At 45.0% G+C, this 26085-nt stretch overlaps 1 protein-coding gene across 1 annotated transcript in view; it reads left to right on the top strand.

Moving 5' to 3' along the window:
* Positions 1-25391, top strand: part of KMT2C (lysine methyltransferase 2C) — a 167604-nt gene extending 142213 nt beyond the window's left edge. The window contains 22 exon segments of the mRNA XM_088534769.1: positions 456-567; positions 953-1031; positions 1139-1202; positions 3729-3961; positions 6818-8485; positions 9885-10097; positions 10537-10701; positions 11770-11911; positions 12489-12636; positions 13200-13378; positions 13475-13629; positions 13821-14073; positions 14441-14580; positions 15653-15757; positions 17226-18345; positions 20118-20254; positions 20424-20566; positions 20837-21005; positions 21827-21943; positions 22604-22677; positions 22964-23072; positions 23374-25391. Coding sequence (XP_088390895.1) covers positions 456-567; positions 953-1031; positions 1139-1202; positions 3729-3961; positions 6818-8485; positions 9885-10097; positions 10537-10701; positions 11770-11911; positions 12489-12636; positions 13200-13378; positions 13475-13629; positions 13821-14073; positions 14441-14580; positions 15653-15757; positions 17226-18345; positions 20118-20254; positions 20424-20566; positions 20837-21005; positions 21827-21943; positions 22604-22677; positions 22964-23072; positions 23374-23466 — 5618 coding nt within the window. The 3' untranslated portion in view covers positions 23467-25391.
* The last annotated feature ends 694 nt before the right edge of the window (positions 25392-26085 follow it).

Below are 26085 nucleotides of genomic sequence, written 5' to 3'. Positions count from 1 at the left end.
GTTCCAAGTGGCTCAAGTAAAGGAGTAATTGAAAGCTGTTTTATTAACTTACCTGAAACCCAGGCAAGGCACAAACCCATCACTAATTCTGCACATCCTAAAAGTATTTAAGCCCTTTACTCTTTAGTGTAACACACGAAACGGGGAAGTAAGATTGAGAATGTCATTGTTGTCACTCATTTGTTATTAGTAAAATATGAAACTTTTACAAGTCTGTTAGTTGTAGCTGCACTGGCCATCAGGTCTGTCCGTTGGACAAATCCAGCATGCCCAGAGTGGCAGTTTGTCCTTGCAGTGTGGCTGCAATGTCCTTCCCATTGCGTTGGGCCCACACTGTGTGGGACAACTGAATGGACAGAAATCAATACGTAAATTAAATCCGAGCAAGTCAATTTTGGTTAAAATCATGGAATGTTCAGCTGTGTCATTGGCTTTTACCGTTTTTTCTTTTATAGACTTCGATGCAATTACCGATCCTATAATGAAAGCAAAAATGGTAGCTCTAAAGGGGATCAATAAAGTCATGGCACAGAGCAACCTGGGGATGCCGCCGATGGTCATGAACAGGTAGGTGGTGCTCAATGCTGTTCTTCAGCTCACCAAAACATAGAAGGAACAGCAGCAGGAGGGGCAGCTGTAACTGAGGAGAAACGGAGTGGGAAAGATGTGTTTGTCATGTCATTCACTGTCCACGCTAATACTGGATTATTTCCTAAAATAAAAGCAGTGTGATGCTCCGATCATAGTGTTACTGATCTGCTCAGCAGCTGTGGCCTCACCCTTGATTTCCTTCTTGTTTGCCCACTTACTAATTATGTAGTGACACCTCTCACAGTATATCTTCACTCTGAAATCTCTTGAGGGCCACGTAACAGTTAATCTACGTTCTGCTGGACAGTATTCTAAAATATGAACCGATTTACAAATTCCCCTTCTGTTTATGTACCAATAGGTTTCCCTTTATGGGGCAGCCAGTGCCAGGAGCTCAGAGTAATGAAGGCCAAAACCACCTGCAGCAAGCGATCCCCCAGGTAATGCACAGCAGAAGTGCCTCAGAAACATAACTGATTTGGCTTTCTTTTTTAAAATTGAATCATGATTTAATTGCCTTGTCTGTGTATTTCTCTCAAATTTCTAGGATGGAAATTTGACACCTCAGATTTCTAGGCCTAATCCTCCAAATTTTGGCCCTGGTTTTGTCAGTAAGTACAGATTAAATCATTTATTGTATGTTGATGTTTTGTTCTACAGTTTTTTGGTTTTATTCTTAATGAAATGACAATATATGGACATTGTTTTCCAAAAATATTTTCTTAGCTTGACAAATTCACCCTTCAAAATTGCACTGTTTTTTCGTTATACCAGTTCACTGAAGGGCACATAGTAAATGATATTGACAATTTGTCTATAAAAGTGTCCTCAAAGAAATACCGTAAGGAAAGAGAGAAAAGGAACAAAACTCAGTTTTCTGATATTAACCGAAAAGAGTAATAAAGTAAATGTCATCATTTGGTTTTGTGTGAGAACAGTAATTGTATATATTACTGCTGGCTTAAAAAAAAATCAGTCTTTTGTTGCATTTTAGTATTCCTATCTTAGTGAGAATAACAGCCTATAGTGACAGGGGTTTTTATTTAGGAAGCCAATATTTTTGTGTGGCATCATTGTCAGTTTAAAAAAATGACAGCCTTTTGGGTTTTAGTTAAACAAGACTGGGTGGGAACCACCACGAGCGAAAAGAGATGCAGGTAGCACTAGTATTTTGCATTCCTTCTACTTGCACAAGGTAGATCTTAGTCTCTATGATAAGAAGTAGATTTGTTAGCAGAAATTAATACTAAGGATATCCTGGGAGAGGAAGACCACATTAAAAAAAAGAGGAAAAGAGTGCTGCTACCACTTTATTTCATATTCATATAATGATATATAATATTCATAGTAATTAATAGAATGATTATTGTTATTTATAATTTTACCTTTTCGAGAAACTGGAGTAGCAGTGTTAAAAGGCAGTGAGGAACCCAGTCATGTTTTCTGTATTAATTTCTAGCAAGGTTTTAGATGGTGCTCAGCAGTGGTCTGGCTCTGGTGGGGGGAGAGCAGGAGATGGCTCTGGGCGCTTCAGCAAATCTGTTTTTCTTTTCAGTAGCAGTTATTCTTATCTGGAGCTGGTTAATATTTCAGTACTTTCGTTTGCACTTGCACGTTCCTCACGGCCGCAGTTACTCTCCATCGTTTCCACTCAGTTGTCACTTCAGGTTACACGATTAGTTTCACCAGATTTATCACTGGAAGAACCAGTGCCCCTCGAGCTCTGTGGATTGGTGCAGCAGAGCCCTTAGACTCAATGACCATCTCTACAGCAGCAAAATTAACAGTGTGGAGCACAAGGAAAACACAGTTGTACTGAAATCCCACTGTCACACGGCTACCTTTATTCATTATGTGAGATAAACCTTTGGAAGGGAAATTCTGTGCCTCGCTCCCAGGTGCTCATTTTATCGCGGCAGCGTTACCATGAGGCCAGGGCTCTTGTCACCAGGCCCTGCTGCTTGCTCTCTAGGCTTAGTGCAGCTGAGAGTTTTATTGGATGTGATCGTTTTGCCTCCAGGAAAAATATCTGAAAACCATGGATTACTCAGCCATGAGACTCGGGAGCAAATTGGCATCTCTCATTGGTAAAAGGAATAATGTCCCAGTTATGGGCTACGTTAGGATGCATTTCCGTGTGGGAAGGAAAAGGCACTGGGTGCTGAATGCCCTCCACTAAGGACCAAGAGAAAGTTACCTGCACACAGAAGACAAGCTGTAGAAAACTCTCTTTTTTCTGTTCATTTTTTTTTACAGTGACTTTGACTTGTAGTTTGTATTTTAATTCATAATTGTGAAAATGATTTATCAGAAGTGTCTCCTGCAGTCCAGATTTTCAGTCATTTCAAAAAAAAAAATGAATCCAGTCCTTGCCCCCTCTAATATCTATTCCGTTCCTAAGAATTTTAAGATGTCTCTCAAACAAAAGGAGATTTAAAAGCAGTCTGATTAGAAGTGAGTGCTTCATTACACTCTTGAATACAGATTCATGCGTCTGCTTTTGCAGTCCTACTGCTCCAGTTTCTGTGATACAGAATGATTTGGAGCTGTTTGCAGCTGAAATGAGGTGCAGTTTTATGCAGTTTGTATCAGTCTGGTTTGAGAGACTGCCTTCCTGCACTGTCCTGCGTGTTTGCACTCAGAAGTGTTGTGGGTTTATGATATTGGTGTTCTTGGGGTTTTTTGTTTGTTCTGCTTGGAACAAGACATACATTTCCAATCCCAAGTAATGCCTTTCATTTCATGCACGCCGATGGATGGTTACAAATTTAGTTCGATTTGTTCGTGGAAAATGTAACAAAAATAGATTTAAATGTACAAAACCATTCTGTGGGCACTAAAATGAATTAGGCCTCATCTCATATAAATTTGTGTCTTTAATTTCTTTCCCTTCACCAGAGACTAAGTTAAAACTTTTCTTCCTCAATAAAGGCAACAGTTTAGATCTCTTTCTCCTTTCCCCATAACTCTCTAAGAACTTAATATCTCTGAGACCTCAACTCCTCAGTTAAATTTGGCTGAACTTAACCAGCAGGTTCACAAAATAAGAGACCTTATTAAAACTTATTAAATTTCGTCTTTAAAAGCTAGATTCTATAGGGTGAGATCATATCATACTTTATTTCCCCTGTCTCCAGATGACTCACAAAGAAAACAATATGAAGAATGGCTGCAAGAAACACAGCAGCTTCTCCAAATGCAACAGAAGTACCTTGAGGAACAAATTGGAGCACACAGAAAATCAAAAAAAGCCCTCTCAGCAAAGCAGCGCACAGCCAAGAAAGCCGGCCGGGAATTCCCTGAGGAGGATGCAGAACAGCTGAAACATGTGACTGAGCAGCAAAGTATGGTACAGAAGCAGCTGGAACAGGTAGGTGATCGTGTGGAGAGAAAACTAATCACCCTAACACAGAGCTCTCATGCTGACATGAATCTTTCCTTTAAATCTGTAAAAATGTTAATTAAAATAGTTAAATACAGTGGCGCTTTTTAAAAGTGGCCACATTCTATCATATTTTGCCTGAGTGACAGTATTATTTTGCATTGTGAGTGACACTGGAGTCTTAAGATGCTACAGCAAAAGTTATAGTGAAAAGGTGGGTTTGTACTTTGGGAAGGGGGAAATTGTTCAGCAGAATTATCTGGAGCAGAGCAGATACGACGAAGAGCATAAATGAAAGATTCAGATTGTGGAGGAGGAATTTCGTAGCATGGAGGGTTCTGTTTCAAGCTTGAATGAATCTCATAACAGGTCTTTTCAGATGTCCTCATTTGTAAGAACATTTTGGTTAGATGCCAGTTAAATGTTACTGTTAGAAAATCTCTTCTCATTGTGTCTCCAACATTACTGGATTTTTATGACCTGTCTTGTTCCTAGACCCATAATATCAGAGCGTTATTTGTTACCATGTCCCGGAATAATGTAGCTTGGAAGGAATATCTGGAGATGATCTAGTTCAGCCTCCTGATCAAAGCTGGACTAGCTTCACAGATTGATTTTCTTGGGGCCTTGTCCAGGCAAATTTTGAAAGTCTCCCCGGAGCAGAGATTTTCCAGCCTCTCTGGGCCTGCGTTCCAGTGGATAATCACTTTTCACTGTGTGGGATTTTTTTTTTTCTACCCTATATTCAGTTGGAATTTCACCTGCTTCACCTTGTAACTATGACTTCAGTAATTGAAATTAAAGTTAAGTCTGTGGCTGTTTTGATGAATCTCTGCTTTGGCCAGCAGTTTGCAGTGCTGGTTTCCTCAGGACATCATTTGCACAATGTCTGGCCTCATGCCTCCTAATTGTCCACGCAGGGAATCTCCTCACTGTCAGCGACAAATAGACCTGCCAAATATTAAAATATTTTAGGATTATCCGGTATTAAGGTGAGGGGACAGTTTGGCAGCAGGCTCCTTGGAGTGGAGGCGTTAGTGGTCCGTGATCCTGGGGTTCTTGCTCCCGTGGTGCCTCCAGGGTGTGCGCTGGACAGCAGTCTCATTGGCCTCGCCTCTCACTACGTGGAAAAGAAAGGTTGCACATAAACTGACTCTGCTTCATTTCTTCCTTTTTCTTTCCCTTCCATGATAAATCACAAGTAGAACAAAAACAAAAATACTCGCTTTAGCCAGTCTGTATCATGCGTGAAAAAATATTTTTATATATATATACACACACGCACACATATATCTATATATGTTTTTTTATTTATTTCACTTCAGACTTAAACTGGAGTTATGTCAAAGCAACAACTGCTCAACATGATATTGCCAGCAGATTCATACTGTGTCCCATAATTAAGTTTCCTTTATTTTCCATTTTTTACATTTTAAATTTCATGTACTGCTGGAAAATGCCCTCCACTTCCATTCAAGCACCATTTAGACCAGCCATCTTAGTCTTACACAGAACTTTATTACATACATACATACATACATGAGACTTAAATAAGCTTTATATTAAAGTACATTTTAAGGACTTTCTATTTAAGCCTGCCGTACCCTTTCCTGAAGTCAAGGAACTAACAGTCAAGTCTGTTAGTTTTTCGAAGGGGCGAACTGTATCTATCTATCCATCTCTGTATGTGTGCATGCAGTCCTGTGGCTCCTTGGCATTGCATATCCTGGCAGGAGATGCTGCTTGGGATGCCTCCCTGCATAAACAAGCAGAGCCAAAGGGGTTGGGTGTTTCCTGACAGCCAGGAGGTCCTGGAGCTGCGGCGGGTGCCAGTGCCCGTCCGGCCAGGCCGGAGCTCGTGGATCATCCCAGCCTGAGCTCGCTCCCTGAATAACCTTCTGGGTGCCCCTGCTCTGCGTGCTCTGGTGTCCCGAGCTTTCCAGCTTATCCCTTGCTCCAGAAAAAGGAGAGCGCTACTAAATAATTGCGGTTATGTCATGGGCTTCTCACATCAGTGCAAACAGCAAGCAGAAGCTGCAGAAATAATCATTAATAAACAGAAGTACGAGAGGGTTTCCATAATCTCTACATTGTGTATTGCGAGTGCTTCCTTTTTTCTGGAGGGAGATGAGTTGCGTAGCTGTTTTGTTTTTCAAATACTCTCCTTAGCCTGGTGAAGACACAGGTGGCAGTGTCAGATCCCTGCACTGGCTTCCTCTGTTTGCATTAAAAATAACCTATTTAGCATCCGAGTCCAGTTAATTTTCATTCTAAAATTTACAACTTCAAAGTAGCATTTTGTTGCCTTTTTTTTTTCCCCTGCTGTATATTGTTCAGGGAGTCTGATTACCTGCGGATAAATGTAAAGGTACCTTAATGTTTTCCTGAAAACTTTTCCGTTTCGGTTATATCTTGTAAAACTTCTAGCTGGTATGTGAAGCTCATCCATGTCGTTATGTCCCTGTATTCCTTTCCCTGTCTGTTCTCAACTCCTGCTCTTCCATATGTGGATATAAAGGCTTTTAGGGCAAGGATCACTTTCAGGTTTGTGTCATTCCTAGCAGTGTGGTTGTAGTGCATAGTTAGGGCTTTCAGGTGCTGTGCTAATGCTGTTTTTGATGACAATAATGTAGTCATCAATATATATATTCTTTTAATTTGGTGGTGGATTGTGTTTCTAGCTAAATCATGGCCATTTACCCTTAAAAAGTGAGAGAAAATAAAACTTCGGAAATGCTCCTTTTGCCTAAGTTTCATTTCCTGACGGAAGCTGAACCACTTGTTTGATGCCACGTGGCCAGTCAGTGCGTGTCAGAGGCGAGTAACGACCCCTGTCCCTTGCAGATCCGCAAGCAGCAGAAGGAGCACGCGGAGCTCATCGAGGAGTATCGCATCAAGCAGCAGCAGCAGCAGCAGCAGCAGCAGTGCGGGCTGGCCCCCCATGCCCTCCTGCCGCCCGTGCAGGCCCAGGCGCCCGCCCTGGGGCAGCCCAGCTTCCCCATGGTGGCCCCGCAGCTGCAGCACCAGCCACACGCCGTGGGGCTGCCGCCGGGGCAGCCCAACGCGCCCAGGATGCCCAGCCTGCCCGCGTGGCCCTCCTCGAACGCCCCCGCAGGCCACATGTCCATGAATCCGGCGAGGATGCAGCCTCCCATGACCCCCCTGCCCATCACTCCTGCTGCACCCGCTCCCGTGCCCGGTGCCAACGCGGCCGCACAGTCGGGGCCGCCGCCGCGGGTGGAGTTCGATGACAACAACCCCTTCAGCGAGAGCTTCCAGGAGCGGGAGCGCAAGGAGCGGCTGCGGGAGCAGCAGGAGCGGCAGCGCATCCAGCTGATGCAGGAGGTGGATCGGCAGCGGGCTCTGCAGCAGAGAATGGAGCTGGAGCAGCACGGCATGATAGGCTCGGAGCTCAACACCAGGCCCTCCCTATCTCAGATACCTTTCTTTAATTCTGATCTACCCTGTGATTTCATACAAACTCAACGACCTCTGCAGCAGTCGCCACAGCATCAGCAGCAACAAATGGGACAGATTTTGCAGCAGGGTCCTGTGAACTCGCCTCCTGCCGCAAACTTTATGCAAGGTGGTGAGCGAAGAGCAGTGGGGGCTGCAGCTTTTGGGCCTGATGCATCTGCTGGTGCAGGCGGAGCCCCGAATTTTCATGCTGTTAAACAAACTCATGGGAATCTCCCTGGGGCCTCCTTTGCGCAGAATCAAGCCAGGCCTCCATTTGCTCCTGCTCTCCCTTCATCTGCAGTGCTCGGTGGTGGTCCCTCCTGTGCTTCAGACACAAACACAGCCCAGGCAACAAATTTCCCTGGATCAAGCCAGTCCCTTATACAGCTGTACTCGGACATAATCCCAGAAGAGAAAGGGAAAAAGAAAAGGACTCGAAAAAAGAAAAAGGATGATGATGCTGAGTCAATAAAAGCCCCGTCGACTCCGCATTCGGATATAACTGCACCGTCAACTCCAACCATTTCAGATTCTACCTCCACCCCAACAGTTAACACCCCCAGCGAGCTGTCACGTCCTCCAGATGAGCAGGAGGCAGTGGAGCTAACGGGCCCGTCGGCAGCAAACGCAGCAGAGGGTCAGGCCTCTCCAGAGCAGGACTGCAAGCTCCCAGGTGGCAGCTTGAGTGCAGATACAGAGGCTGAGAAGGCTAGAACTGATCCTCCTAGCAGCAGCCAGGAGGTTAAACTGGAAAAGGCAGAAACTGATCAGTGCTCAAGTCAGCCTGAGCCTAAAACGGAAAATCCAGCCAGTATTAAGGTGGAAGAGGATAAGGCCCCGTCACATCCCACCTCTTCAGCCCAGAGCCCAACACAACCAGCCAGCGTCCCCGTGGCCAAGGGGGAGTCCGGGAACGAGCTGCTGAAACACCTGCTAAAAAACAAGAAATCCTCAGCCCTGCTGAGCCAGAAACCAGAGGGCAGCTGCCGGGCCGAAGAGGAGGGCGCTGGAGAGAAAAAGGCACCAGAGAAGCAGAATCCACCCGAAGGGATGGTGAGTCCAGTAGCAGTTTTCTTGGTTATCAACAGTCAAAGATGGGTCTGTCCCATCACCAGTGTCATTTGGGAGAAGCCACGGACGTAGCCGGCCTGCACAAGGGTGCAATGGAACAAGGGTGTACCTCCCTCCCTGTCATTTCTGCCCAAGTAATTCATTGCTGTAACAAAAGGAATACATTTTAATATGACTTGGTAGACGGTATATACAGGAATTATTATTAAAATGCAATATATACGTATAAAATGCATTTTTTATATATATAAAATCATCTTAAAACATACCCTTTAACAAGATTAAGGCAAGATTTTACAATATGACAACTAGCTAGTAGTGTACATGCCTTCGGGTGCAGCATTTGATGTGCTCTGTAAATGCACCAAGTCTAGGCTAATTTTTTGCCTGTGGAAATCATGCATTGTCTTTAATTTTAGCCGGTACTCTCTCTTGTATTTTACCAGATATCCGAAGTGTGAAATTGTTAAATCTGCTAAAATCAGCACGTTTTGATGTTATAAAGTATTTCACTAATTAATAATGGTACTTTAATGGAAGAAGCCATTAATTCTTTATGTTAATGGCTTTATATAATTTAATAATTTGGGAAGTTCTTAGACCTAAAGAACATGCCTTTCTATAAAGGATAGGGAACACTTGACACTAAGTGTATTTGGTTCTTTCTTTTACTGTAATCTCTACTTCGTTTTGTTTCACAACTCCATAAATTCTACATACATCCTTGAAACAAAATTCAAATACATTCAGAACGAATAAAACACAGTGAAAGGTGGGTAGGATTGAGGTAGGTGTTATAAGACCCACGCTTAAAACATAAGTGGTAGGAATAGCTGAGAGATTTTTTTGAGGTCGAGATTGTGTCGAGCTATTAAGAATAATGATTGATAAAAAGAAACGAGTCTTTTCACTTCATACAATCTCTTATATTAGCAAATGCTGCTCTGATTATCTCTATACAACTGCCTTTGATCTGAAGAATGACTTTGAAATCTTGTTCTGAAAGTATTTTACCTAATGGTTCAAACCAGCACTGTTTCAGAATATTTTATTTCTGAACTGGAAATCAATTTGTATTAAGTTCTGCAGCTCTTTTCTGTAGCCAAGTTTCCCTCACATTATGCCTTAATGAATACCTCTAAGGGAGAGCGCACGCAACTTTATTCAAGTGGATATTTGAAAGAAAATGTGTCTTGTCTGTGAGTTTCTATGAAGTTTTTAGGTGTCAATGGGGACTTAATGACAAGTCGTAATTCTCTGTGTGGGATCATGACATGGATCATTTTACTGTTTGTTTTCATTTAGATTAAAATGCAGTAAATTTGAAGGGGCTGCATCTTAAAACATCACAAATTCTCCTTTTTTTTTTTTTTAATCCCAGCAAACTGCAGGAAACCAAATGCAAGGTGCGTTTGGGGGCAGTAACAGCCAGCTTCAAAGAGCAGATGTAGGACAGGAGACAAAGAAGCAGAGAAGTAAACGAGCGCAGAGGACGGGAGAGAAGGCAGCTCCTCGCTCCAAGAAGAGGAAAAAAGAGGAAGAAGAAAAACAAGCCATTTACCCCAACGCTGATACGTTCATCCAGTTAAAGCAGGTGAACATACAGAGACTGGCTAGTGCATCAAGAGGATACGTGAAAGGGTGGATCTCTCATGAGGGGACTGAGGTTGATAATTAAGTTGCATTTTGAGTACAGGGCGGTGGAAAATAAAACTTCCAGCAGACTGGGAAGTGTCAAGGTTCGGATTAATTTCAGCTTGGAAGCTCTGGTGCCGTGGCAGGTGTTCAGGAGGCTCCGAGCTGTGAGGAGCTCATGGAGCTGCCAGGGAGGCCGGAGCACAGAGCTGGGCCCTGCTGGACAGGGGAGCAGCTTCCCTAGGGATCAGCATGGTCTCTGTTTGAGACAGTTGTCTGAGGGGGGTAAATTCAGATTTTTTTTAATTAGAAAATGCTCTTCTAAGGTTTGGAGATCTGTGATGCATCTGTTTTGTAGTTAAATTAATTCCTAACGTTTTTCTGCACTTTTAATGCAGCAACTTTCTCTTCTGCCTCTGATGGAGCCCATAATTGGGGTGAGCTTTGCACACTTCCTTCCCTATGGCAGTGGCCAGCTGAGCGGTGGAAATCGGCTCGTGGGAGGCTTTGGGAGTGCTACTCTTGATGGGGCTTCAGATTACTACTCCCAGCTCATTTACAAGGTACATCTTTAATTGAGATTTTCATTATGCCCCTGAGACAAGATCGTGACTTTATTGCTGCTGGTTGGGGAGAATTCCTGCAGTTTGTGCACGCACAAGGAGATCCTTTTCTGTTGCTGGACTAGACAGGGGCTGTTTTGCTCTCTGAAAGTGGGAGTCAGTTCTGGAAACTGTGTTGTAAACAAATTAAAGTACAAGTATCCCAATTACAAACGGATGGTAAATGGTGAAAATTGTAATTACAGTTTTATGAAGCAGAAAAGGCTGAAATCCCAGTTCTTCGTGAAAGTCATTGCAAGCACTAAAGCATCTCTTGATGTGAATTAAATGAGAAATAAGACTTTCCTCATTTGCCCACTAAGCCCTAACTAAGAACCCAAGAGCTCTTAACAAAATAGAATGTTTGTTGGTGAGCTAATAAACCACAAAATTTAAACCTCAATCTCTGAGACGAGAAAGGCATATTTGGGAGAGTAGGAAGATAGTGAGCACAGAGAATCGTCTTTGCTGCCTGGCTGCCCCAATCCATTCTTTAAGAGATGAGAAGACAGTGGCCTTTAGTCCAGTCTGACATGAAGTAAGTGAGAATCTGACCCAGCAGAAAGAGCTGCTGGCCTCCACAGTGAACAATACGTAGTAGCTTTGTCAGCATGGCTGCAACAAGAGTAGATGCAGAATCTGTAATTTAATTTTCCTTGGAAATAATAGGGGAAGTCAAAGAAGCTAACAAGGAGTAACATGGAGCTTCGTGAACTTGCATGAGGTTGCTCCTCTTTGGGAGCTGCTTCAGTGACAGCCTGACCTGGAGTCAGTGTGAGGTAGTCTCCCTCTGTGCCGTTCATGTAAACTGGTTTTCCCTCATAATGCACTGATGTTCAAAAAAGGAAATGCAATGTCTTTTATAGCAGACATTTTCATGTATTTCACCCCATGTTTGGGAATTAATTCTCACTCTTTATCAGCATTGTCTCTGGGCATAAAAATATGCAAGTAACTTACCTAGTGCTAGAACCATGCCAGTGTTCCCTCTGTTTCAAGGCTAATTTGTGGTTCTTTAATCTCATGCAGCAGAACAATCTGAGTAATCCACCAACCCCCCCAGCCTCTCTGCCTCCCACGCCGCCTCCCGTGGCGTGCCAGAAGTTGGTAAATGGCTTTGCAACCACCGAGGAGCTCGCTGGCAAGGCTGTTATGCTAGGAGGGCACGATGGTAAGGCCAACACTTCAGCTGTTTCCATAGTAAATGAGTCACGTGTGTAGTGACTTGCAGAACAGATAACTGGGCTGTTTTTCAGGTGGTGTAGTCTTCATTTTTAGCAACAGCATAAGTAACCTTTTAACGTTGCCATCATTTTTATCCAACTCGGTTTTACACTACTATAAAGCCAAAGGAGAGTTTTCTTTTCCAAAATACACTGCGATTATAAATGTGTGTTTATACGTTTTTCTTAAATAACATTTTATACTTCCCTTTTTGAGGGCTGTTCTGTGATTAAATACAGTTCTTTCTGCCCCCTTTCATTGGTTGTTATAAGGCTTTTTTTCCTCTCATATATTGGGCAGAAAGTGTACTCAAGAACAGCAAACCTTCTTTTGCTCAGAATTGGCAGGTTTTTGGAAGTATCGAGATAAATCATCAGTTAAAAATGTTTGAACTAAAGGAGATGAAATGCTGTTACTGTCTGCTGGAACGTCTTGGTTGCATCCAAGAGCCACCCGTTACACAGAACATGTAGGAGTAAGCGTTGCACCTGTGTCTCCTTGTGCTGTGTTTTGTCTCTTTTCAGTTACCAAAGCTCTGGGACCGAAGCAGTTCCAGCTGCCTTTCAGACCACCCGAGGATTTATTAGCCAGAGCAATGGCTCAGGGCCCTAAAACTGTGGATGTTCCTGCTTCGCTTCCCACACCACCTCACAACAACCAGGAGGAGCTGAGGTGCATTTTCCCCCACATCTTTAAATACTTGCTTGGAACAAATTCTGTCATCTTTCAGTAGGGGATGAGTCTGTGAAGGTGGGAAGAAATGAAGTATGTGGCACACAGCCACACGGTGCAGAGAACATAAAAGGATTATTTGTCCCCATTTCCTCCCGGCATTCCACGTGTGGGATAGTATAGTGGAAAAAGGTGAATTCTACCAGGGCTAGACACTATATGCTCCTAAGCTGTCAAGAATTTATTACCTTGCTCTATTAAAAGTGGAAGAGAGCTACATAATTTGATCTTCTTGGTGATGACACCAGACTGTGCAAATGTCAGACAGCCTCAAAGTTCCCCCATCTTACTCGGTTTCTGTTACGTGTTAGAAATGGATGCTGGAACATAAAGGTTTTCCTACGAAGATCCAGCCTGTTGTCTCCCTTTTGTGCAGACCTTTAAACACTGAAACCTGCGTGTGGGTGAGGAAGGATAGACTAGTGAATTCAGCCATAAAAATAGATGGCTGAAAAAAGGATTTTAGGCTCTTTTCAAACGGGTACTTCTGGGTTTTGTTCCAGGGTTCAAGATCACTGTGAGGACAGGGACACTCCTGACAGCTTCGTTCCTTCTTCCTCTCCTGAAAGTGTGGTGGGGATGGAAATAAGCAGGTATCCAGATTTGTCAGTCGTGAAGGAGGAGAACCCAGAACCTGTCCCATCTCCCATCATTCCTATCCTACCCAGCAGCACTGGAAAAGGTGAGACTGCAATAGCAGAAACAATTAGGACTAGGCTTTTTGTTTCATTCATATCCATGTAGGATTAACCTCATGTGTATTTCATTTTGTTTCCAGGTTCAGAAGCCAAAAGGAATTATATAAAATCAGAACCTGGTTCAGGAGCATTACCTGGTTCTGGCTTCTTTGCCTCTCAGCTCGGACCATCCCAGAATGGTCCTAAATCTGGCCTTATATCTGTAGCAATTACTTTACATCCCACAGCTGCTGAGGTAAAAGAAATAAGCTTGTGTGTTACGTGTATAAAATACAGCAGGAGTTAACATGTTTTACATGTAATAACTACTAGAATGGGTTGTAGAATAGTCTAATAAAGCAGCTGTTGTAATTTGTAGTAATTAATCTTATTGCTGTTTTACTGCCTGCCTGGTTAAAACAAAGGTGTTTTTATTATTGTTTTTAGAACATTAGTAATGTAGTAGCTGCCTTCTCCAATCTGCTCCATGTCAGAATTCCTAACAGCTACGAGGTCAGTGCCGCTCCGGATGTGCCGTCCGCCGTGGGAGCAGCCGGCGGGCACAGGCTGAACCCGGCCGCGGAGTACAGGCAGCACTTGCTATTCCAGGGTCCTCAGGCAGGATCCATGGCATCTGCCAGGCTTGTAGGGCCTTATGGACTCAAGCAACCTGGGGTGCCCTTTCCTGCCAGCAGCAATGGTGAGTAGGCCTGAGTTCTTGGCAGTTTCCAGCTCTGAAATTTTAGTTGAGTCAATGTTGGATTTTAAATCCGTCATTCTGGGATCTGTCGTTCCTATGCTAAAAAGTGTTATCAAAGTCCTTTACCATTTATTCCTGTGTTGTTTGAATTGCTTATTTCACAGACAAGAATGTATTTTTGCCTTGGTGTTGACATAGTTGGTTTTATCTGGGTTAAACAATTTCCCCGTTAGGACATGGTTGAAGCCTGCCTGCCACCTCCTCTCCAGGAGGGTGCTCTTCCTCTAAAACACTGAATATTATTGTGGCTTCAGCATAAATCTGATTTAGCCTGATACAGCTCTCTCCAAATGGACCTGTTTTCTAGGTATAGGTGGCTATAAGGATCACAGTCAGAATATTGCAGAAGGCTCCGCGCTGAGACCTCGGTGGTGCTCTCACTGCAAGGTGGTGGTTCTTGGTAGCGGCGTGCGGAAGTCCTTCAAAGACCTGCCTTTCCTCAAGCAGGTGGGAACGTAGCTTCTTGCACATAATGGTCCAAGAGCAAATTAAAGCAGCAAAGGTCACTGCTTGCTCTGCTGACTGATTCTCCTCACCTAGTTTTCTCCATATTCTCACCTCTCAGTGTGTGCTATTTCAGGATGGGGACATCCAAGCACGTTTGTAGTCCAAATGAGAAATGTCAAAGGTGTTACTTGTATAAAATATATTTCAGAAAATTTCCTGAAATAGTTTCCATATATACGACACCTTTCTAAATCCTCCTGCTGCCATCCTTCCATGACCACTTCAGTTTAAGAATTAATCAAGAGTCTCTTTGTAGGGCATTTTGGCATTTTCCATTTTGCCATTTCAAAAAGTAATAGAAGAGCAAGGATCCTTTTTATTTATTTATTTATTTATTTAATTTGTCTTGAGCAGGAAATACTTTGTCAAGTTTCAATCTTGACCATTTGTATTTTTCATCATTTGGATTTGTGTGAGGAAATATTCCTGCTAGTGCCTTAGGACCACATGCAAATACAGAATGTTTGCACTGGGAACTGTCACTCATTTAAAAAGTACTGTTGCTCTTCGTTTCAGTAACGTTGAGGTGATTACCCAGCGAAGGTATAGCATCAGAATTTCTTTTTCAAAGTAACGGGCTTGTGTAGTCATAAAAGTCCTGAATTCACAGTAAGGTTTTGCAGATGGATCAGTGGGTAAGACAGCATGATCTGTCTTTGACTAGTCTGGAATGAGATGTTCTTTTGTCATGGAAAGATCAAATGGATTTCTTCTTAGCGAGGGTGCCTATGGAGCAGATGGGTGCACAGTATAGAATGCTTTATTTTGATCCCTAAACTTCTGTTAAAGGCAAGAAGTGCTCCACAGCAAGGTTGTAGGTGGTGTTAATGTTTTAATCTGTTAAATAATCAAGTATTTATATCACAGCAGAGCTCATTATTTCACAGGTTTTCCGCAAATAAAGAGGTAGACAGAGTTTCCAGCCCAGATTGGGAGATCTGTTTCATTAACTTATTATGTGAAAAATGCTATTAAAATGCACTTCTAATTAATCTCTGTGCTTGATTCCCAGGATTCACAAGAAGGCTCTGATAAAATGAAGGACATCGTATTTTGTAGCAACAACTGCTTTGTTCTTTATTCAGCAGCTGTGCAAGCAAAAAACTCAGAGAACAAAGTAAGTACCAGACTCCAGCAGACCTAGTTTGGCTTATGTTGCAGTAAAAAACCTGTGAGATGCAAGATTTAATTTTTCTTCATGTATCTACGAAAATGATCTTATTTGGTTATTCTTTTTTTCTGGACAAAGTTGCCATTTTCAAGCATCAATTATCAAAATGTTAATAAAGAGTCTTCTGGCTGACAGTGATCAGGAAAAATAGCTTGTAAATATTGGAGATAGATTTTTGCACAACATATAAAGAAAATCCCTTAATCGAAAGCGAGATTAGGCCTGGGATTTTGCCCAGGTGCACAGAATCCTATGCTTCAATTTTCTACCCATGGGCACTCGCAGAAATACCCAGCAAAACTTGAAGAGACTTAGTGCTTCTGCCCAGGACACTGTTTCTTGGCACATACAGGAACATTTGGTTTCAAAGACAGATAGGGGTTAAATCTCTTAGGTCGGGTGGGTTAGTCCCAATCAAACCTTAGTAGATCCATGAGTAGATTCCCAAATTACACTGGCAAATAACACAGGTAAAACACTTAAAATTGTCTCTATTCTTGTAATAATTGCAATTAAATAGTCGTCATTCAAGACTACATGATCTGGGTAGCTTTGTTTTCACTTCATGATAAAAGCTTTTGACAGCTGCTTTTAGCTCGCTTAGTTTTTACTTTTCCTAGTTCAAATGATCCTATTTTTCCTAAACTGGTGGGCATCACAGGCCACGGGCTTCAGGCATTGCACACATGATCGGTGCTTTCTCGTACTGTATAAAAAGAGACTTCTTCCAATGCATCCTGCTTATTTTTCTCAGAAGAAGCAATGGAAATTAATAGATGAGAAGATAGATGGTTACATCCATCCACGTCCTTTCAGTGTACCACACAGCTAGTATTAGAACTGGGTGTCATTTCTGCACAAGTGCACCACCATGTACATAATTAAGTTAATTAAATTTCACAGTCTGCCTCTTAATCCTTTCATTTACTCTTTCAAGATGAATCATACAAAGCCCAGGAAGCCCTTTGAATCTAAACTTCCTTTGCTCTCCTTGGGTTCTCTCTCTTTTCTTTTTAAATCTCTCCAGGTTTAATTCTTGTTTCCTGCGGCTGAATAGTCAGTACCTCGAGGTAAATGACTAATCCAGAGCCCTGCAGGAAATTACTTCTTGTTTCCATGAAAACTAATAAATAACAAATTTCTTATTCTTAGAGTTAATTATGTGACCCATATTTTAGATTAATCTGCATTACAATCCTTTGGGGAAAGCTGGGAAAACTTCCTAAGAAACCTAAGTATTAAATCTGTTGGTTACCTTTTTTGTTGTTGTTTCTCAAAAAAAAAATTATATACATAGACCTGAATTACTTGTGTTTCGTCCCCTGTAGTAAATGGAGTTCTGTCCTCACAGCGTTTTCAAGGGGCTTTTCATGGTTGGGGATTTTTCCTAAGGGGTTTCCTGTTGATTTGCCAGGAGTCGGGTCCCTCTTTGCCGCAGTCGCCGATGAAGGAGAGGCCGCCCAAAGCCTTCCACCAGTACAGCACCAACATCTCCACGCTGGATGTCCACTGCCTGCCCCAGCTGCAGGAGAAGGTTTCCCCACCATCCTCACCCCCAATCATGTTCCCTCCTGCCTTCGAAGCAGCCAAGGTGGAGGCGAAACCGGACGAGCTGAAGGTAACGGTGAAGTTAAAGCCCAGGTTAAAAGCAATACACAGCAGCCTCGACGACTGCCGCCCCCCGAGTAAGAAGTGGAAAGGAATGAAGTGGAAAAAATGGAGCATCCAGATAGTGATTCCTAAAGGATCGTTCAAACCTCCTCGTGAAGAAGAAATAGATGAATTCCTTAAAAAGTTGGGCACGACCCTTAAACCCGATCCAGTGCCTAAAGACTATAGGAAATGTTGCTTCTGTCACGAGGAGGGTGACGGATTAACTGATGGACCAGCAAGGCTTCTTAACCTTGATTTGGACCTTTGGGTCCATTTGAACTGTGCCCTTTGGTCTACAGAAGTCTATGAGACCCAAGCTGGTGCCTTAATAAATGTGGAACTCGCCCTGCGGAGAGGCTTGCAGATGAAATGCATGTTCTGTCACAAAATGGGCGCCACCAGCGGCTGCCACAGGTTGAGGTGCACCAATATTTATCACTTCACCTGCGCCATCAAAGCACAATGCATGTTTTTTAAAGACAAGACCATGCTTTGCCCCATGCACAAACCAAAGGGAAGCCACGAGCAGGAGCTGAGCTACTTTGCGGTGTTCAGGAGGGTGTACGTGCAGCGCGACGAGGTGCGGCAGATCGCGAGCATCGTGCAGCGCGGCGAGCGCGACCACACGTTCCGCGTGGGCAGCCTCATCTTCCACACCGTGGGGCAGCTGCTGCCCCAGCAGATGCAGGCCTTCCACTCGCCCAAGGCGCTCTTCCCCGTGGGCTACGAGGCCAGCCGCCTCTACTGGAGCATGCGGCACGCCAGCCGCCGCTGCCGCTACCTCTGCTCCATCGAGGAGCGCGACGGGCGCCCGCTCTTCGTCATCAGGGTGGTGGAGCAAGGCCACGAGGACCTTGTCCTCACGGACACGACGCCCAAAGGTAAATCTCGCCAGCGGGAGCGGGGCCTGCTGGGCGTCCAGAGCATGGGTTGGGCAGAGAGGAACCTCAGGAGGTTCAACAAGCACAAGTGCAGGATCCTGCGCCTGGGGAGGAATAACCCCAGGCAGCAGCACAGGTTAGGGGTTGACTTGCTGGAAAGCAGCTCTGCAGAGAGGGATTTGGGAGTCCTGGTTGACAACAGGTTGCCCATGAGTCAGCAATGTGCCCCCATGGCCAATGGGATCCTGACCTGCGTCAGGAGGAGCTTTGCCAGCAGGTCGAGGGAGGGGATCCTGCCCCTCTGCTCAGCTCTGGTGAGGCCACACCTGGAGGATTGGGTGCAGTTCTGAGCTCCCCAGGGCAAGAGGGATGTGGAGCTTCTAGAGAGGGTCCAGCAGAGAGCCACGAAGATGATTAAGGGACTGGAGCATTTGTTGTATGAGGAAAGACTAAGCGAGCTGAGCCTGTTTAGTCTGGAGAAGACTAAACTCTTCTCCAGAGGAGAAGATGAGGAGATGTGATCACTGTGTACAAGTACCTGAGGGGAGAACGTAGGGAGGATGGGGCCAAACTCTTCTCCATGGTGGCCGGTGACTGGACAAGGGTTAACAGGTGCAAGTTGAAGCATAGGAAGTTCCATCTCCATATGAGGAAGAACTTCTTTCCTGTGAGGGTGACAGAGCCCTGGCACAGGCTGCCCAGAGAGGCTGTGGAGTCTCCTTCTCTGGAGATCTTCAAACCCACCCGGATGCCACCCTGTGCCCCGTGCTCTGGGTGTCCCTGCTGGAGCAGGGGGTTGGACTAGATGATCTCTAGAGGTCCCTTCCCACCTCAGCCCTTCTGTGACTCGGTGATTCACACATGGCTTCAACTCGGAAGGTGCAAAGTATGGTTACACTGAGCTTCCAGGGCTGTGATTTCTACCCTGAATGACCTTATTTAATATTGTGCATTTTTAATATAATGCTGCGAAGACTGAGGGCAGCTTTGAAGAAATGGTATGAGCTGCGAATTAGAGAAGGGTATTTGTAATAAGCCCACAGAGGGCTAGATGGGATATTAAAACTGAATTCAGCTAGCAGAAATGTTAGTGTAGATTCCTTTTCTGAAAAGTGACTTTGACGTCGCTGTTGCTCCCTGATCCTTGACGCAGCTCTGCTCAAGTTTGTGAGTAAGAGAGAGACCAAAGTGAGCGCTGGCCAGGCCCTTCCCAGGGCCCGAGTTTGTGTCCCTGGGGCAGGGGGGACAGACCAGGCTGTAAACACACAGGGCAGCTCCTGGGAACTGGGACACGCGACTGTGGCCAGGAACGCTCCGGGTTTGAACCCCTTTGGGCTGACGTGTCAGCACTGGAGCGCACCTGAAGCACCCTTGGGGAGCTGCCCGCTTACATGGCAATAGAAAAGGAAGCTGCTTTTTAGAAAACCCTGCGTTGTGCAGGTTCCCTAAGGGGGTTTTAGCAGTTTTAGAAGGTTATCTGCCCAGTTCCCTGGCAAGGGGTGAGTATCCGCAGGGAACTGGGATTTTACATCCTGCAAAACCCAAGAGGAGGAGGGTCGTGCTCGCGGGGAGCGCGGTCGAGATGAAGCAGCCGCTCACCCGCTGCCTCCCCCTTTTGCTCGTTAAACACCAGCCTGTTTATTTAGGTAATTAATGATAAAATTGCCTTGTACTTATTGATTTCTGCTTCCTGCTATCTGCCGTTTCAAAACTCGTGCCACGGACCTTTATTTCTTGGAGCGCTGTCATTCTCATTCTGTGTGGTTGTGTAGGTGTGTGGGATAAAATCCTGGAGCCTGTGGCTTCTGTAAGGAAGGAATCCGAAATGCTCCAGCTGTTCCCGGGCTATTTGAAGGGCGAAGACCTCTTTGGTTTGACGGTCTCCGCGGTGGCCAGGATTGCTGAATCGGTGAGTGGGCACCACGGCCGTGCTCCTGCAGCCCCCAAACTGCCACCTGTCTCATGCACACGTGGGAAGGGGAAGGGAGAAAAGCCTGGGGAGTGGCTGTTCCTTCCTGTCCTGTTCCCACATAATTACTCGGATTTTTGTTTCTCTGTTTTTGTCTCTTTTCCTGCAGCTTCCAGGGGTTGAGGCCTGTGAGAACTACACTTTCCGCTACGGCCGCAACCCCTTAATGGAACTTCCTCTTGCCATCAACCCCACGGGCTGTGCCCGTGCCGAGCCTAAAATGAGTACCCATGTCAAGAGGTTTGTGTTAAGGTATTTTGTTTTAATTTCACATAGTACAGCCCAGGGTTTATAGGCTGCTTAGGGTTATTTGTGCTTTCGTCTGCTGCTTACAAACCCTGTCGTCTTTGGCTGTGGATGTGCATGCCCAAATCCAAGGAACCGCTTTGTTGTCTCTGCTAGCTGGCTTTAAGTGTGTGTATGTCTTAAAGCAAAACAAAAATTACTTGGGTTTGTGGCTGTTTTCGGAGAAATCTTCAGTTTTCCTTGTATTCTTTCCTGTTACATGCCCAATTCCCACAGGCCTCACACCTTGAACAGCACCAGCACCTCCAAGTCCTTTCAGAGCACAGTCACGGGGGAGCTCAACGCGCCCTACAGCAAACAGTTCGTCCATTCCAAGTCCTCCCAGTACCGCAAGATGAAGACGGAGTGGAAGTCCAACGTGTACCTGGCTCGCTCGCGCATCCAGGTCAGTCCTCGCGCTCGCAGGCTGGTGCAGAAGCAACAGCTCTGAGAAACAGAGCGGTGGCAAAGTTCCTTTGAGTCTCTTCCCCAAATTGACAACTTCCATGTGGCAAATCAATTCCATAGACTCCAAATAAGATTTTAATTGATGTTAAGAGTCTTACAATTTATTTTTGAGTTCTTTCGTTTCTAAGTGTTTTTAGCTTATTTCTCAAGAAATCAGTAAACCAGAATAAAGATCGGAATATTTAGTTTTATAAACAGCATTGGTGGAAATATGGTGTGCTCAGAGCAAGCTGTAGAATGGTGCAGGAGCAGCACGAGGAGTTACATATCTCGCTGCATTCATAAAACGGGATGAAATGAGCTCACTGCTCCATGTAATCCTCCTGGTGGTTTCTGCTGCCCAGACTATTTTGCAAAGACTTTGCAGTGTATCTGGTGTACGAAGGGTAGCTCTGTGTGATCGTGGCTGTTGTTTGTTCTAGGCTGGCCTCCCCTGTGCCCTTGTGTCCTGTTATGTCCCCCTGTGTAGCGAGGCCTCCTCCGTGCAGTGAATTTCTAGGCTTCCAGCAGCTGGAGAGAAGCTCTTCTCACCTCCATGGAAGCCAAATACTCCAGGGCGTTCCTCGCCTCCTGGAACTCCCTGCACGTCTGGGTTCTGCATCGTTGCAGCAGGATGGTTAAAGCTGCCGTCGTGGCTCCTGCTGAGACGTTCACTTTGCACGTGCTTTTCTCCAGGAATGGTTGGGAGCTTCCTGGAGGAACCAAGTGTCCAATGTCAATTTATTATGAACTCCCAATCACAGCCTGTTTTCCTTGTAGGGCCTGGGCTTATATGCTGCTAGAGACATAGAAAAGCACACTATGGTCATTGAGTACATCGGAACCATTATCCGCAATGAGGTGGCCAACAGGAAGGAGAAGCTTTATGAATCTCAGGTACGGAGTGATCCCTGCTCCCAGCTGCTGTGACCCCCCTGCCTTTCCAAGTGCTTGTGCAGGGCCTTGGCCTGGCCTCGTGCGGCTGCGGCGCTCGCCGCGGGCTCCGGGATTCCCTCTGCTGCCGTGAACGCAGCAGGCTGAAAACAAAACCGCGTGCGGACGGTTCCTGTCCAAGGGTGTCAGAGGGGCTCGGCGTGTTCAGGTGTTTAATAAACCGCACGGCCCTGTGGCCAGGTGGGCAGCGCTACCCTCTTGGCTGGAGGACTAAACAGGAGCCCTTCCAGCGCTGTCAGTAGCTCAGTTTTTAATGAATCCTTCTTAAAATCGAACCCAGGCTCCTCTGTGCAACACAGAGGTGCTGCAAGAGCTGATGGGCCTTTGTGAAGCACCGCGAGATCCTAGATGAAAGGTGGAGAAGGAATCCAAGCTGTTAGCACAGTCCTGCAGGGAAATAGTTGAGCAGAGGTTTATGAGCGTCCGTTCCTCGTGCAGCGCGAGGCCAGTGGCAGTGCCCCCCGGGGGGGACAGGGGCGGCTGCGCTGGCCCCGCGCGCAGGGACAGGACACGGAGGCCCCGGAGGGCTCCCGGGGGCGGCTCTGCGCCCGGCATTGCCCAGTCCCGAGGATCCGCAGCCCTTTTCCCCGCTGTGTCTTGCAGAACCGCGGCGTCTACATGTTCCGCATCGACAGCGACCACGTCATCGACGCCACCCTCACGGGCGGCCCTGCCAGGTGGGTGGCTGCGCACGGCTCCCCCGCAGCGAGGCCTCCTCTCCCCGGAGCCTTCACCAGGGGCTGCGCTTGGTGGCAGGTGGAGGGCCATGAACAGAAGCTTTTTAACGTTGGGTTTTTTTTTTTTTTTTGACATTTCCTAGGTAAGGAAACAGGTACAGAGTAATGTAGTTGTATCTGGAAGGCCAGTGCCCCCCGCAGCTGAGGTCCTTCTAAGGTTTGCCGTAGGTTTGCTGCGAGCGCTGCGCCTGCTTCCACCATGACCGTTCCCACGCTCTCCCCACAGGTACATCAACCACTCGTGTGCCCCGAACTGCGTGGCCGAGGTGGTGACTTTCGAGAGAGGACACAAGATCATCATCAGCTCCAGTAGGAGGATCCAGAAAGGGGAGGAGGTAGGAGACTCACACTGATTTGTTACTGAACTAAAACCCTGCCTGCTGCTCAGGTCCATTTCTAAACCTCTGCACTGTTGTTAGAGCCACTAGTATCAGTATGGTTGGAAAAGGCCCTCAAGAGCAAGTCCAGCCATGGTGAGCGGCCCCTCTGCCCTCCGAGATTTAGACCCCAAGTTTAAGTCTTGCCCCGTCCCGACTCTGCAGGACCCAACGTTTGGGACCACTTAGAGGCCGGGGCGCGAAGGAGGAGGGGGGAGAAGCCCCAGCTCCCCTGACGCTTCTCCCGCTCCCCTTGCAGCTCTGCTACGACTACAAGTTTGATTTTGAAGACGACCAGCACAAGATCCCGTGTCACTGTGGAGCTGTCAACTGCCGAAAGTGGATGAACTAGAACCGCATTCCTTGCTGTCTCGGAGGGTTGCTTGTCCCTGGGAAGAAGTGATTCACATTTGGGATTTTGTCGACAGAAAATTGTTGCCTTTTTTGAAGGGGGAAAAATAAAAGTCACTTCTGGAAGTACAGATTTGTACTCAAGTATTAACAAAAAAAAAAAAAAAAGAAAAAAAAAAACAAGCACCAGAAGCAAGCCGGCAAAATCTGGAGCTGTCTTAACTTTCCAGCCACGGGGAGGTTACACGGAGTTAGCAGAATGGTCCAGCACTTTTGTTCTCGAGCTCACTAAGGAGAAACTGTCCAGCCTGGGCAAAGAGCCGATGCTCGACGTGCGCCGGAGCGGGAGCGCAATGAATGTAAGACTGAAATCACCAGCGAAAGGGAGAAGTCCAAAGTGCTGGCCACAGCCTTATTTGATAAAGGGGCAGGCCCTCTAATTAAAGAAAAATTTTAAATAAAAGTAGACACCACTGAACAAGGAATGTACTGAAACGACTTCCTTAGGGATAGAGCTAAGGGAAAAAATAACTTGCACTAAAATACATTTAAATACTTGATTCCATGAGTCAGTTTATTGTAGTTTTTGATTTCTGTAAAATAAGAGAACCTTTTTGTATTTATTATTGAATAAGTGAATGAAGCTATTTTTAAAAGAAAGTTAGAAGAGAGCCAAGCTGCTGCTGTTACCTGCAGAACTAACAAACTCTGTTACTTTGTACAAAAGTGTAAATATTTTGAAAAAAAAATACAGTATAAAAATAGTTATTGACCAAATGCTACCAGACTCCGCAGCAGTTCGGGTGCTTATTATAAAACGTCAATAGGGATGTTACAATATGATCTCATGTACTAACAAACAGACATGCAATTACGATTATGGAATAACCAAAATCTCAATTTAAAGAGAGGGTTTTTTATGTTTAAAGCAGTCTCAGCTGTGGTCTGTTAGATTTTTTTTTTTTTAATTAAACCTTAAGCCTGGTACAAGGCCTGTATATTACGACTCTGACTTTTGTAGATGTTTGGGTAATTTAGACGGATTAATTTTTATTTGTATTATATTGTTGCATCCCTATTTCTTAAGTCAGGTTTTTTGTGCTTACAATTTGTGATAACTGTGAATAACTGCTAAACCCACCCAAAATAGAGGCTGAGCATTGGTTTTTCTTCAGCAAAAGTAGTCCAGATGATTAGGTGACTGTTCAGCCTACAGTAAATCATGTAAACAGCCTAGAATCATGTAGATGATGGAGCTTCAGTCCGATACGGTAAGAGCCTTCGTAAAAGGAAAACAAGAAAAAAAAATTAGATGTAACGTGCTTGCAGCTGCAGGACTCTGGCAATAGGGGTTTGGAAAATGTAATTTAAAGATGTGTTTGTATGGATTGTTTTGTTTACATTTCTTTAAAAAAAATAAACACTGTTTTGTGTTTGCTTGTAGAAACTTAATCAGCATTTTGAACCAGGTTAGCTTTTTATTTTGTACTTAAAATTCTGGTACTGACACGTCACAGGCTAAATAAAAAAAAAAATGAAGTTTTTTTTTGTGTGCACAATTAAAGTGGACTGTAAACTGTTGGTATATTCAGTAATACAGTTCTGAACTTGTAATGTATATGGCATGATGTATTTTTATCTTACAGAATAAATCAATTGTATATATTTTTCTCTTGATAAATAGCTGTATGAAATTGTTTCTTGAATATTTTTCTTCTCTTGTACAATATTCCAACATCCTACCAGTATTTGTCCTACAGTTTTTTTCTGTTCTGTATAATAGTATCTAATGTTGGCAAAAAAAAATACAAAAACACCACAAAAAAAAGAATTTTTTGAAGTATACAGAGTGTTATGGGTTTTGGAATTTGTGGAAACAGATTTAGAAGATCAGCATTTACAAATAAAAATATTTTACATCTATAACCCAGGTCTTGCTGCTTTCTTGGGGTGTCTGGGGGCGGCGCTGCCGGCCGGGCCCGGCGGTGGCTCCGGGGGGACGGGGAGCCCAGGGGCCTCCCAGGAGGTGGCCCCGGCACCAGGGAGGCCTCACGGGATGCGGGGGCAGCTCCCGGCTCCTCCTGCCGCTCCATCCGCAGGGCGGGAATCCCGGGCAGCTCCCGGCTGCAGGGCGGGAATTCCGGGGCCACTGAGGCCCCAGCCCTGCCCTCCTCTGGGCAGCCCCTGCGGCTCCTCCGGGACCCCCGGGAGGATCCGTCAGTCCATAAATCCCCCCGGCACCTCCCGGAGCCGGGGGAAGAGCAGGAGAGGCCACAATTAATAAAAACACAATAGCGATTAATAAAAAAAAGATACTTTATTTTATACGTAGCTACTGTCATGAGTCATCAAAATAGACTTTGTAATAGTTACTTTGTTTTAAATACAAGGTGACAAATGACAGCTAAGGATTGAAACTACAGGAAGTCGCCTAAAGCTGGAAATTATCAGAACTAAACTTAAATATTACAAATGACAATTTTCAGGGGATGAAAGGGAATAAAAATATTTTCCAGGTACGGTAAAATAATTTGGCCAGTAAAATCATACTTAAATTGAAAATTAATGAGATGCTGCATATGAAACACTTGAGGACGCCTTCCTGTCGCTGTCATTTAAA

This window comes from Tinamus guttatus, unplaced genomic scaffold (genome assembly GCF_059628265.1).
Source record: "Tinamus guttatus ecotype Peru unplaced genomic scaffold, ASM5962826v1 Tinamus_guttatus_pri_ptg000599l, whole genome shotgun sequence".
Lineage (NCBI taxonomy): Eukaryota > Metazoa > Chordata > Aves > Tinamiformes > Tinamidae > Tinamus > Tinamus guttatus.
Note: the sequence above shows the minus strand (reverse complement) of the source record. Positions and strands in the feature narration are given on the sequence as shown.